Source organism: Heloderma suspectum, chromosome 8, assembly GCF_057233095.1.
Source record: "Heloderma suspectum isolate Gila_16-S chromosome 8, 16-S_ref, whole genome shotgun sequence".
NCBI classification, from domain to species: Eukaryota; Metazoa; Chordata; class Lepidosauria; order Squamata; family Helodermatidae; genus Heloderma; species Heloderma suspectum.
In genome coordinates this window covers 41981248-41996125 of record NC_139465.1, presented here as the reverse complement: position 1 = coordinate 41996125, position 14878 = coordinate 41981248, and the positions used below count along the sequence as shown (strand labels likewise).

The window sequence follows — 14878 nt, the reverse complement described above, 5'->3', positions numbered from 1 at the left end:
TATGGCATAATTTACCCATGGGCATTGCATCATGCTGGGCACCAATTCTGCTGGCTTGCCAGGTCATGCGAACCCTGGCTACAAGGGTCGTTTTGAGGGTTAGACAACCCTCAAATAACCCATGGCTTTAGGGTTATTTGAGGGCTGTCTTACCCTCAAACAACCCCTGCTGCCTGGGCTCACGCAGCACGACAAGCCACGCCAAGCCAAGTGCCTGCAGGCACCGTGCAAAAACGGTGTTTGTGGGTGCCCAACATAATTCCACGGTGCCTGCAGATAAATTAAGTCATGGGGAGTTTTCGTGTCATGCGAACCAGGTCATTGTTTGTCAGCAAACAGCAGGAAACGCAGGAAATGTATAATCAGGGATAGATGGGCCCTTGAACTGATCAAGCAAGGCTCTTTTTAGTCTCTCAGCATTTCCCCCTCTGTGAAATGAGAATAATATTGACATTTTTCATAGGCCTTTAAGGTTAGCGAGGGAAGCTCTGCTAATTTGAGCCATATACTATTACTAGTGATAAAGGAGTTCTCTGGCTTGTGTCTTGACAATGGAGCTCAGAAACACAGCATTCCTTATGGTCTTTAGGGCCTGAGGTTTGGAATAAAGGATCCGCCTGAGCTATTTACAGCAGGTAACTACATTTAGAAGCACTCAGCACCAGACAGAAATGAAAGCGGAAACAGCAGATGAAAGCAGTAGGGATTCCAGGCTTTGGGGTGTTGAGAAGGGGGGCGGGGGAGGATGTTGATTACTCACAAGGTAAACAAATGCGTGTGCCCATTTTATTTTTAAGCTTTTATATCGAAGCACCCCAACTGTCTCTTTGAAAGAACCTCCCCCACACCCAGCCAAGAACATGTCGGCATGCATTTATAGGAGACAAAAGTAAGGTTTTGTTTACTCCTAGGCTCAAAGAGCTGTGAAATGGATATATAACAATCATGAATGGCCATTTAAAAATCTGACCTGCTGGGGTTTTATCAGCTTGTAGAATAATCTGTGCTGCGCACTCTGTTCTGAGAGGGATCAATGCTACAACCTTTCAACCACTAGGTAATACTACTGAACTGAAACAGAACGGAATTCTCCGCCCTTTGTGCACACCAACCTCCAGCGTAACAGATCTCGGATTTATATAATACACGAAAAGCTGACTTTTTATCAGCCTTCTATAATCTTCCACTGAGGTACTAGGAAGCTGCCTCACACAGGGTCAGACCTACGTCAGCACTGTCCCAATGACTAGCAATAGATATCCAAGGTTTGAGAGAGAGGGATCTTTCCCTGCCTCACTTTGAGAAGCTGGGGACTGAAATGGGAACCTGTTGCATGAAAAGCACAGGCTCCAGCACTGAGCTTTGTTCTTACTGTGATGCCACAGAATGTTCACAAATGTTCCAATAGCCGAAGGGGAAGTGTCAGTCTTATAACACTGAGAAACAATACATTTGCTGTGAGAGATATGAAATCAGTTTGATTGGGACCAAAAAAAGGACCTAGAAACAGGAAGGGCTGTATGCTATTGGTCAGAAGAGGAAACACAGGAGGGGTAGCTGAAGGGTGGGAAAAGGATTATAGAAACAAAGGGCTAAGGAAAACGTTGGAAAAACCTCACCCAGGGCTTATTATTTATTTAAAAGATTGTTAACCTGCCTTTCAGGACATGCTGCCCTGACAAGACAAGTTATAATATTACAAAAACATGAACACACAAATTACAATTAAACGCACACACGTGCCGCCACCGCCAATGATTTTAAAGCCGCAAATGCAGATTGGAACTAATGTGCCTTCAGTTGTTTTTTTAAAAAGCCAGCAGTGATAAGGCCTTATGTATCTCCCTGAGGATGGAGTTCCAAAGGTGTGGGGCCACCACTAATAAATCCCTATTCCGCCAGTCTAATGGCTTTTGCTGGTGGGCCAGAGGCCTCTGACACTGATCTTACAGGCTCATCTAGGTGTGGCGGTCCTTCAAATAACATGGTCTGAAACCATTTAGGCCTTTAAAGGCCAAAAATAGCACCTTGAACTGGGTCTAGTAACTTACAGGCAGCCACTGTAAACCATACAGAATAGGAGTAATATGATCTGAATGCTTAGCTCCCACAAGCATTCTGTACTTTTTGCAGGTTCCGAATAGTCATTGGTTTAGAGACAGAAGTTGTGTTTGGGGGGAGAAAATGAATTTCAAATATTCACTGGAAATCACAACTAAATTATTGGCTGTATTCAGTAATTTAAATATGTGAAGTAGTGAAGCCATGACTGAAGCAAAGCCATCAGAACCCCAAAGTCCTACATGACATGGGAGCAAATCGCTAAGCACTGTTCTGCAAGAAAAACTTTCTGTACAAAAAAACTGATAAGAGGGCCTTAACTGGACCGATTCCAGTCTTAGCTTGGCAGTAGAAGTGACATTTGCTAATGAGGGTCAGTATAAACACTTGATAATGAGCAAGGGTCGGACACAAATGAAAATAACAACCCAAGAGAATGCAAGTAAATGAAGATGGCAAATTAATCCTGGCAAAGCGGGACATGGAAATACAGAGGCAGCAACCATTCCTTTTTAAAGAAAAAGACTCAGCTGGAGTTTCTTTGCAGCAGAATCCCACTGATAACAGTAACCATGAAGTCTCCTCTCTCAACTGTCACCACCACCAGCCATTCTCACATGCTGTACTGAGGGAGATGAGAGGGGAAGTGGGGCCATTTCACCAGCCCTCCTAAAATACTTTATTTTTTTCCTCTTCCCTCCCCATCCCTTTTACCTTGTATGTCATGTCTTTTTAGAGTGTAAACCCGTGGGCAGGGACTGTCTTGTTTTACTGATTGCACGTAAGCCACTCTAGGAGCCTTTTTGGCTGAGGAGTGGAAAAAATACTTTCAATAAATAAATCTTGCACAGCTAACACAGAGGGAGAAGCGAGACAGCAAGGCCCCCTCCATCAGCCCAGCTGGGATCAACTGCCTCTTGACTCCTCCACTCCAGAACTGTCTCCTACAGTGGATGTTCCATCTGGCCACTATATCTTAGAATCATAGAATAGTAGGGCTGGAAGGGGCCTATAAGACCACTGAGTCCAACCCCAATGTCCAACCCCAATATGGCTTGTTAGATCAAAGCACTAAAGATTCAGTAACTGGATTTGGTCATTTTCCTCTTACTTTTATTATTTCATCTATTTAAAATGATTTTAGGCTGCTTTTAAGGGAAGAAGGTCCAAGAGAAAAACTAATACAAGACAATGCTAACCAAATACAATAGAAAACCAACCAATAAATATTCAATTAAAAATGCTATAAAAAACAGATTAACACCAATAAAACCTGCAACCCAGATTACTGAAAGGCCAGCAAAAACAGATGGGTCTTCAGAGCCTTCCTGAAGACATGCAAAGAGGGGGCCTGATAAACCACAGACAGAAGCCTATTCCAGAGGTGTGGGGCCACCACCAAAAAGCCCCCCCGTTTATATAAAGGGGGTTACACAAATTCCTGGAGGAGAAGGCTATCACTGACTACTAGTCCAGATGGCTATGTGCTACCTCCAGTATCAGAGGCAGTATGCCTATGTACACCAGTTCCTGGGGAACATGGGTGGGAGGGTGCTGTTGCACTCATGTCCTGCTTGTGGGTTTTCTGTGGGCAACTGGTTGGCCAGCGTGTGAACAAAATGCTGGTCTAGATCGACCCTTGGTCTCATCCAGCAGGGCTCTTCTTACATCGTTATGTTCTTACTCACTAACGTAACTGCCCTTGGTGATGGGCAGGTGAAAAGGGCCTCTGCTGATGACCTCAGAGTGCTCTTCCCTCCCCATCCCTTTTGTATCCATGTCTTATCAATGGAAAGCCATCGTTTTACTCTGCTCCGAGTGGCTTGGCAGAAAGACTGTATATACAGATCATAAACAAACAAACTTGTGATCTACTAGATCAAATGCTACCAAGGGTAGTATGGTGCTTATTCATTCATTTATTTATTACATTTCTATATCACCCAATAGCCAAAGCTCTCTGGGCAGTTTACAAAGATTAAAAACATTTAAAAATACAATATACAGATTTTAAGGCCAATTCCATAAGAAGCACATGCACAGACATTATACACAAGAACATAGATCTAAAACAACTTCAAACAAGCAATCTCAAAGCAAACAACCATAACCATAATCCATTCCAGGATGAATTAAAAGTTATCATATGCTGCCAAATGCCTGGGAGAAGAGAAAGGTCTTAACCTGGCGCCGAAAAGTTAACAATGTTGGTGCCAGGAGAGCCTCGTCGGGGAGATCATTCCATTATTTGGGGGCCACCAGCAAGAAGGCCCTCTCCCTTGTTGCCATCTTCCGAGCTTCCCTCAGAGTAGGCAGCCAGAGCAGGGCCTTAGATGTTGAGCATAGTGTATGGGTAAGTTTGTGTCAGGAGAGGTGCTCCGTCAGGTATTTTGGTCCCAAGCCGTGTAAAGCTTTATAGGTTAAAACCAGCACCTTGAATCGGGCTCAGAAACATATAGGCAGCCAGTGCAGGCGGGCCCGAGTCAGTCTCATATGTTCAGACCTTCTGGTCCCCGTTATCATTCTGGCTGCTGCATTTTGCATGAGCTATAGCTTCTGTACGGCAGCCCCATGTAGAGTGCATTGCAGTAATCTAACTTGGAGATTACCAGATCATAGACAATTGAAGCCAGGTTATTCCTATTCAGATAGGGGCGTAGCTGGGCCACCAGCCGAAGCTGGTAGAAAGCACTCGGTGCCACTGAGGACACCTGAGCCTCAAGTCACAGAGATGGCTCAAGGAGAACCCCCAAGCTACAAACCTGCTCCTTCAGGGGGAGTGCAACCCCATACAGGTCAGGTTGAGAACCCTCCATCCAGTCAGAAGAACCACCCACCAACAGCATCTCAGTCTTGTCTGGATTGAGTGTCAATTTATTAGCCCTCATCCAGTCCATTGTAACAGCCAGGCACCGATTTAGCACATCCACAGCCTCACCTGAAGATGATGAATAGGAGAAATAGAGCCGCGTGTCGTCAGCATACTGATGACAACGCACTCCAAAACTCCGGATGACCACACTCAACAGTTTCATGTAGATGTTAAATAGCATGGGGGACAAAACTGACCCCTGTGGAACCCCATACAGAAGAATCCATGGGGCCGAGCAATATTCCCCAAGCACCACCTTCTGGAGCCGACCATCCAAATAGGAGTGAAACCACTGCAATGCAGTGCCTCCCACTCCCAGCTCAGACAATCATTCCAGAAGGATACCATGGTCGATGATATCAAAACCTGCAAAGAGGTCAAGGAGAATCAACAAGGTCACACTCCCCCTGTCTCTCACCCGACAAAGGTAATCATACAGGGCAACCAAGGCTGTTTCCACGCCAAAACCCAGCCTGAACCCCAACTGAAATGGATCTAGATAATCGGTCTCATCCAAGAGTGTCTGGAGCTGGCTGGCAACCACCCGCTCAAGAACCTTGCCCAGGAAAGGAACATTTGCCACTGGCTTAAAATTACTAAGATTTTGCGGGTCCAGGGAGGGTTTCTTCACTACTGCTTCTTTGAGGAGGCCCAGGACCACTCCCTCTCACAAGGAGGCATTAATCACCTTCCTGGCACAGCCAACTGTTCCTTCCCTGCCAGTTTTTGCTTGACAAGCCTCCCACATTTTTGCAGTTCCAGGCAAGCAGCAAAACCAGGAAATTCCTCAAACTCTCAGTGGACTGCCATACAAGGTTTGTAGGCTGTATTTCACTTGGTTGGTCACTGACTGTGCAGGTCTGCCATGCTGAGAGTCTTCCACATCTCCAACCATCCATGTATCATAAACAAGATAAAGAGGTGTTCTCAGTATCTGCTAACGAATTTCCTCCCCTTGGAAACTTATCAAAGCATCCTTCAGAACTGCCCGATAAATAAGGATGTATGAGAATTTCATTTTAGCATGCAAAACATGTGAGCATGCCCTGTTTGAAGCTCCAAGTATGTATCCACCGAAAATATTCGCAAATTGTCAAACACCTGCTCACATTTGTCTTGTTCCCGATTCCCAGTTCAATTTGCGCAAATTTCCTAATTTGCACAAATTTCCTCTGTAGACTGAATCAGCCCCACTTTAACCTATGGAGGAAAGTTGTGCAAATCAGGAAATGTATGCAAATTTAGGGAGATACAGCTAGATCTGTGCAAGTTTCCCGTTCGTGCAAAGCAATCAGTGATTGCAAATACAAACAGGAACCAGGCACAAATGAGCGGCAAGACAATGTTTGGAGAATCCTGGTGAACTCGATCACTGTTCATTTGCCAACCCCTACCTATATCCTTCATATTTGAACTGGCTTTTTCAGGATGGTGTAACACCAATAGAAGGCTATGGTTCTGGTTGTTTTCACTGGCTTTTAACTGACATTTAACAAGAGATTGTATATTTAGGGCTGCAAACTGTAATCAGTTTAATTGGTACATAATGTGCTAAGGCCGGGGTCTCCAGAAAGTAGGTTGGGATCTCCTGGTGGATGTCCGGAGGATTATCAGTAGATTTGCAAGGGCTTCTGACTCCCAACTGTCTAACTAGCAACAACTAAAAAGCTTTCTCTGCCACCCCCGCCCTGCAAAATTAGGTTGTTGAAAAAGAATTAAGATTTGGAGAAAAACAAGAGTGGATTTCTGTGGGAAGAGACTTGAGAACTTGGTTCTGGTACCAATCACAAATTCCTGGGCTAAGCATGTGCTCAGAGCCACCCTGTCCCTTAATTCCTAGCTTATGTCTACCTGCCTGAGCCACTATTTTGCACCTGGCTCCAATCAGTGGATCTTGGGGTTCTAATAATAATAAAAAAGACCCTGCAAGCCTGAAGTCTGCCCAGCCGTTCTAGCACCGAGCTAGATGCTGACTTGGGATGAGATCTTTGTCTTTGCATATAGGAGGTCCCAAGTTCAACCCCTGACATCTCCAGTTAAAAGACTGGAACTAAAAAATGGAAACATCTAAAGCAGCTTTTCCCAACCTGGTGTCCTCCAGATGTGTTGGACTAGAACTCCCAGCATGCTAGGAGTTGTAGTCCAACACATCTGGAGGACACCAGGTTGGGGAAGGCAGATGTACAGGAAGAGACTATAAACAAAAACAGAAAGAAAGAGAAAACCCAACTCAGTCTCCAGAGATAAGATGAGGATACAAGAAGAAACTTATTCGCTATGCTATTGCTGTGGTGGTCAAAGAGGAACTGGGCAAGTAGGCGGGAACCACATCCTAGGCCTGCACAGGGGGACAGTGTGGGGGCCCCTGCCAAAACCTTTCTGCTCTAGAACATTCCAAACAAGGCTCTGTGTGGACACAAGACCTATATGTGTGCTGCACAGAGGCCACTAAGGAGACCTTCTGCCAAGATATTAGAACAGGGGTATGCAACCTTCTTGGACCATGGGCACATTTGGCAATTTGAGGAACTGCCCTGAGCACCACCACAAAATGGCTGTCATGGAAGGCATGGAAAAGGATCAGTAAGACTGAGTACAAGGTAGAGCTGGGGGCTGAGCCCCAACACACTAAACAACTCCCTTAAACCCCCCGTTTTCAGCAACAACAGAAACCAATTTCTGCTGGTAAGAAAATGTGTGAATTTAAAAAGAAAAAAAGTGGAAGGGGTCAGGCACCTTGATGGGCACCTAGAAAGGTGTCTAGGGTGCACCGATGCCCACGGGAACCATGTTGCCTATTCCTGCATTAGAGAATCGCTGGTGGATGGAACAGCCCAGACGTCCCCAACCATTTTAGATCCATGAGCGTATTTGGGAATTTGAGAACATGCTGTGGGCACCACCACAAAATGCCTATTCTGTGGGTGGCCGCTTTGGCATCTACTTTTCCTGTCTATGGATCTTAGGCTGCACCTTATTCAACAAAAACTAGGGATGGGCAGATTACTCACCCAGTTCCGGTCCGGGGCATCCGCTGGTGGGGGGAGGCGATCCATCCCTCCCCCACGGAATCCTCCCCGGCCGGCTCCGCTCCGCAGCAAAGCCATGGAGCCGCCGGCCAGGGCCGGCCGCAACCAGACTTCCAGCCACAGCTGCCATGCTGCGGATGCAAATGGCAGCTGTCATAGCGGGCGCCATTTGCATCCGTGCCTTGGGCCGTGATAGGCTACGTAAGTATTTATGTAGCCTATCACGGCAAAGAACAGGGGCGTAAATGGCGCCCATTACGCCATTTGCGCCCCTGCTCTTTGCCGTGATAGGCTACGTAAGTATTTACATATCCTGACACGGCCTAAGGCATGGACGCAAATAGCAGCCGCTACGACAGCTGCCATTTGTGGCCACAGCAGCCGGAACACAACCCCCCGCCACGGCAGCATCCACCGCCGCATCCGCTGCCAGGTAGGTCCGTTCTGGGGGGGACTTTGTGGGGTGGCAGGGGGGATTGCTCTAAAGAATCCAGCCTCACTGGAGTCCGTGGCGGAATTCTCCAACATCCCTAACAAAAACCTTTGTTTCTATTGGACTTTCTAATTCAACTAACTGCTGACAGCGCGATGCAGCTAGTGCGTCTTTTAAACGTATGTTTTGGCAATGTCCAGAAGTTGCTTCTTTGGGGCAGGGGGATGGTTATTACACAGATAAATTTTGTACTGGAACAGTCTTTAAAATTCACTGACGTACAGGCTCTCTTAAATTATTTACCTGCTTCATGGAAATTAACAAACAGTCAGTGTAAATGGATTCTCTGCACCTTTTTGACAGCTAAAAGACTAATATTACAACATTGGAAGGATAAACACTCACCTCCTATAATGCAATCGATTGAGGACCTTTCAAGACTTTCAATATTTGAAAGGGTAGCATATAATCATCATCTTCAAATGGATGCTTATTTGGATATTTGGTCCACTTTTGTTGCAGCCCATGCATAATTATTAGAAAGTTGTATGCATTTCATACAAATCCATGAAAAAAATCAGGTGCCCACGGGCATCACATTGGGAACCCCTGGAATAGCCATTCCTGCACTCAACAGACTGTGCATTTGGCTCAGGAGAAGGCAGCTTCTTTTATGCTCCTACCCTTCAGATCCAAGGCTGTTCTTCAGATCTTACCACATAGGCATCGTGGGATTCACACATCTTAGCGACAGAGGTCTGGAAGTCTCCGATGAAGTCATGCCCCCCATCATTATCGTAATCGTAACACACGATCTGATAGGAAAAGGAGGAGAGCAGTCAGGGGGAGGATACAGAGGTCCAGATGTTACCCACCGCCAGCCACGCACACCAAAGAAGCTAGAAGTTAAATTTTTCCCCCTTCTTCTGTAAGAACAATTTCAGGAAAGAAAGTCCAGATGTTGCAACTAATTGTCAGAAATAACAAGATGCTGTCTAGAAAGAGTAAATTAAAGCAGAATGTCTCCAATGAATGGATAAAGACTGAGGCCATGAAAACAATGACAGCTATTTCTAAAAACTTCCAAGAACTTCCTATTTACATATTGATCCCCCGCAAAAAGCCAACCAAATTTTTAAATTTGCAAAATTGTGCTGTGGAAAGGATCATGATGTCACAATCACCAGCCAACCAACACTGTGCATAGTCTGCTTCTAACCCACAGCTCTGGTTTTCCCCGCGCTTCGCCTTGAAAAGAACAGATACATTTGACAACCGTGTGGCAAGTGCTATTCCAGAGCACAACAAACCTCAGGTTTCAGCATCTCTGTATATATCCATTCTCTGACCATCATCTAATGCAATATTTGCCATCCTGGGGTGCTTCTAGAATGACTTTTGTAAAATAGCCACTTAAAAAAACATTACATAGGAAATCAGCATCCCAGATAATTTTCTGGGATGACCCTGAGAGAGCCAACGTGATGCAGTGGTTAGAGTACTGGAAATGGGACTCAGAAGATGAAGGTTTTAGTCCCCATGTGGCCATGAAGCTCACTGGGTGACTTTGGGTCAGCCTAACCTACCTCACAGGATTACTGTGAGGATAAAATGGAAAGGAGGAGGGCCATGTAAGCTGCCTTGCATTCCTTACAAAAGGAAAAATTGCTGGATATAAATGTAGTAGTAGTAGTAATACTATAAAGAGGTTGGAAGGAAACCTAGTATCCTATTTATGGATCTTTTCTGACAAAGCTACTCTGAATGACCAGTTCCAGTGACATTAATGAAAGAATTGAGGTAGGGTGGGAGTTTAGGATTTGCACAGAAGTTTAGGATTTGTGGTTTAGTACCAAGATAGATCTTAAGGGGCATCACCCCACATGCACTGGGATCTTTGAAGGAGGCCTGGTCAAAGTGCTCCTCCCCTCTGAAGAGGAGCAGGTGACTATGAGACTCAGGGCCTTCTTCATGGTTGCCCCCTCATGCAGAATCCACTTTCAAGGCTCACTCTTCATTGTTTTTTAGGAAGCTGGTGATGATACGGCTTCTAAAAAGGCACTGGTCAGTAAGCTGTTGCTGATGCGGCAGCCATAACTAAAATAATTTAAAGGTTGCAAACTCAGGTCTAGGAACTCGAGTCTTTAACACCCAGGATGAAATGAATGAGAGTGTGATTTGGAGAGGAACTTAACCCCTCTGCTCGCCTCTTTCCTCCTGAAGTCTGCTTTTCTCCCAGCTGCAGGAAATACATCTGAGAGCCTGAGCTGGAGAAAAGCAACTGGGAGGAGTCAGAAGGGGCAAGATGGGGTACAGCTGAGCGAGCACCCCTTCCCCATCCATCAGTTGCTCCCTTCACTTTTTAAATACTGAGTGGAGACAAGACCTGGGTCCCAAGCTTGGATCTGTCACCAAATATATATGTCTGTTTTGACAGAGCTTTACTGAATTGCAATATATTGCTATGGGGATTTTTTTTTTAAACGTGAACCATGTTGATGGCCTTTGAGCTAAAAAGTAGGCTAAACGTTTTCAAAATTAATTCTTTAGTTAGTGGAAAAGGAACAGTGGGCAGTAGGAGAGGAGGAGGCAGCAACTGGGAAGGGTTACATGTCCTGTGGCTTCTAGGCACAGATTTCAGATTTTGGCACACCGCTCTCATGATTAGGAACTCTAATTAAAATTGCTCTCTCCATCAGCAGCACTGGAGACAATGGAACTGAACAGAGGAAGACTGGGCCACTGGTACCTTGATCTGTTTTTCAATGTCCCCATCACACAGAGATATTAAAGGCACAGTGAATGGCTTCCACACAGGATCCAGTGTGTATTTAATCACCTGCAATTTGGAGAGAGAGATGGAGAGGCATTAGGTAAGAGAATTTCACAGTCTTGTCCAGACACTGAAGGCCAAACTAGACATGATGGGGACAAGGGATGTACAGATTTTGTGAAATCTGTTCCGTCTCTGTTTCACAGACTATCAGGTGCTTTTCTTCTGTCGTCTGCTCATTGGTGGAATCAGATTTTTCCCCATTTACTGAATTTGTGCAAATTCACAGTTGTGCAAATTCACACTTGTGAAAATGTGCAAATCCCCCCTGAATGCATAAATCCCCTCAATATGCACAAACCCCCCAAAATGTGTATTTTCATGCTTTAGCCTACAGGGAAAATATGTATTTTCAGCTAGTTTCTTTGAACACATTTTTCTACATTTGCATAAAATTCCAGAAAGTAAAAAAGAAGGCTCTGCAAATCCACAGAATCCCTGAGACTCGGGAAAAACCAGTCCGCTGCGGAATCCACGGGTCAAATTCAGAGACATTCAAACTCATTTGATTCCATTGCAGATTCCTCCGAATTATCTAATGGGGAAAGCCTTATTCATGTGATTGTCCTATTCACACAGAACAAGGGTGAAGAACACCTGGCCTGCAGGTCTAATCCAGCCCAGCAGGCTCCCTAACCCAGCCTGCACAGCCTCTTGAGGTTCTTCCAGGCCCCCCTGGAGAAATCCCTCTGAAGGAATCCCCACTGTGGTGGGAGGCTCTGTGACAGCCAGGTGCTTCACATGGCACCCCCATGGGATGCTGGACAAAGCTAGGGTCTCCCAGCAGTGTTCAAGCCCCTTTCTCCATGCCTGATGCAGCTATACCTGCACATCGGCGGGTATAGCTGCACCCACTGATGTCATCCAGCCAGGGGTGTCGTGCTAAATTTTGAAGTGCTGGCACTCATCATGATAGTCCCCACACCCACAAGGAGAGGTCAAAAATGCAGGCAGCTGTGCTGAACCATATGAACAAACCAAGGGCATCTCTACATCAGGCTAAAATCCTGCATTTAAAATGAGGCTTTCTGCTTCCGTTTTAAATGCAGCATCACAACGGCTCCCTTTTTCACCCGTTTCCTTTCCCCCTCCCCTTTCCCCCTCCTTCTCCCCATATCTGAGTCTTCCACTATCTTTCATTGATCTCGCTCCTCTTCCTCTTTTCAAGGAGGGAGCTTAAGCGGAACACAATGGGTAATTTGATAGCTCATTATCTGCGATCTATTTAAAAATGGAACACAGGGCATTTAGTGCAGGAGACACCCTGGAGGATCATGGCATCACGTAAAGAGCCTGCGAACTTCTGTGAAGGAGCAATCTCAATTGCAGGATAAAAGCCCCGTGTGAAGAAAGCCCAATTCTAGCAGTGTTCATCTCCACCAGGAGCAGGACTTTTATAAAGCTATTTGGTCTTAATTCCCCATTAAAGAACAGGCCACCCCAAAATACAACAGGGATAGATCACAACTATATATTGTTGCTGAGAAAATTCATCCCCCCCGCCCCATCTACTGTGAGGATTGCAGCTAAGCGTAAGAGAAAAGGGAATTCTAAGGGGGGAGGGGGGAGGCCATCAGCATCCCTGCTAATAAAGAAGTTTCAGCGCTGCATCCTTGTGAGCCCTGGCTCCACTACTCCACTGCATCCTGCCCATGAAGGGCACAATCCAGTCTCCCCCATATCATTCTGCACGCTTGACACAGAAAATAGGGGGGGTCTGCGAGTTCTGTACTTTTTACATCAAAAGTTGTGCAAGGGTGACAGATGTGCTTGATTACTTTCCTCCACATGCTTGATTACTTCCAGCACTTTTCTCCCAGTCCAGGTCTGATACTGGTAGCAAGGGAGACTGGGGAAAAAATACCGGAAGTGTTAAAGCGTAAGGAGGTAAGGCAGGGAAAGGTTCAGCTCCCTTCATCTGCGTGCAACTCTTGAATAAGACTCTTCACCCCCTGATTTAAACACAAATGGGGCAGACAAGTGAATTAGCAAACATGGCTTCCCCTGTTCCATTTGATTTGACCTTGGCACCACCACAAAGTAAAGACAGTAATACAAATTATGAGCTAATAATCTCTGGCCAACCACAGTAAAAGACTGAACACAATAGCCTTCAAATGAAACCATAATGGGATTTTAAAATCATCTCCATTTTTTTCCCCTGATGCACTCAGTGCATCAACTGGTTTTCATTAATGCACTCAAATTTCTTGCTGTGATGTACACAGGAACCAGCCCTACCATTAGGCAAAGTGAGACAACCTCCTCAGGCACTAGATGCTGAATCGCCCTGCCCCTAGCCATTCCTCCCAAGTTCCTTCAAACTGGATAACATCAGGCTGCACGAATCATGAAACCACATGACTTTCCCCCACTAGATTAGGAGTGCTTCTAGTGCTACTAATCAAAAGGTACGTGTAGCTGTTCCATCTTTTCCCCCTTAATGGATTTTCTGCAGTCAGGGAAAAGGCTGAAGTGGTGGGAAAACACAGGCAGGTTACGAGCGTAAGATGATGTCTGGACCCTGTAAAATTATGTGAATGGGGTAGAGCAATGGCATCGTAAAGGCCTCATCTGGAAGCAACCCTGGCTGCTGAAATGAAGACAGTTTGGGGTAACCGGGAGTGGATGTTTGTGTGAAAGCTCTGTGAGCTCAGTTCAGTTCTAGTACTGAAAACATATTCCTAGGCTCAGGGTGTGATCAGGAGCACCCTGTTCTTTAATTCAAAGGGTATGTTTTTGGTGGATCTTGGGGGGTCTAGCAAAAACAAAAAAAAACAAAAGTAGCTCCAACATCTCTGGTTGTACTGATCCATTTAGTTTTGGATCAGTACAACTTTACTTCCATAAGGAAGGCTGAGCGAAGGAAGATCGATGCTTTTGAACTGTGGTGCTGGAGGAAAATTCTGAGAGTGCCTTGGACTGCAAGAAGATCAAACCAGTCCATACTCCGGGAAATAAAGCCAGACTGCTCACTGGAGGGAATGATATGAAAGGCAAAACTGAAGTACTTTGGCCACATCATGAGAAGACAGGACACCCTGGAGAAGATGCTGATGCTAGGGAAAGTGGAAGGCAAAAGGAAGAGGGGCCGACCAAGGGCAAGATGGATGGATGATATTCTGGAGGTGACGGACTCAACCTCGGGGGAGCTGGGGGTGGCGACGGCTGACAGGAAGCTCTGGCGTGGGCTGGTCCATGAAGTCACGAAGAGTCGGAAGTGACTGACCGAATAAACAACAACAAAAAAGATCCAACATGCCTGAATTCTGTCCACCCAAGCTTAAATTTTAACAATTCATCCATGGTCTAACCCAGGGGTGGACAGTCTTCAGGCTTATCAGATCTACTCTGACTGGAAACACTTACTGCATGGAGCTGGACAGAATAAAAAACAACCCACACACTGATAGTAGGAATGGTGTAAAACTGAGACTGTGTAGAACTGTCAGGATGCTGAAACCCTGTGTGGGTGTCTGGAAGGACAGCCCATGCGGAAAATCCACACTTTGCAAAAGTGTCAGCACTGACGGAAATCTATGTAAGAAGGTTCTTCCATATGATGCTGCAGGCCGCTCTGTCACCAGTCCACAGCTGTCGTCTGAGCTCTGCACCACACAGTGCTTCATTTGCATGCTCATGAACAATTA

The 14878-nt window shown here is 45.7% G+C and overlaps 1 protein-coding gene across 11 annotated transcripts in view; it reads right to left on the bottom strand.

Annotated features, from left to right (window-relative positions):
- The window catches only part of CPNE2 (copine 2), a 183317-nt gene that overhangs the window by 46044 nt on the left and 122395 nt on the right, over positions 1 to 14878 (bottom strand). For all 11 annotated transcript variants that reach the window (XM_084812134.1, XM_084812130.1, XM_084812131.1 and 8 more), the window contains 2 exons: positions 11145 to 11234; positions 9112 to 9210 (listed from right to left, as the gene is read on the bottom strand). In XM_084812134.1, coding sequence (XP_084668260.1) covers positions 9112 to 9210; positions 11145 to 11234 — 189 coding nt within the window. The remainder of the gene's footprint in view (positions 1 to 9111; positions 9211 to 11144; positions 11235 to 14878) is intronic.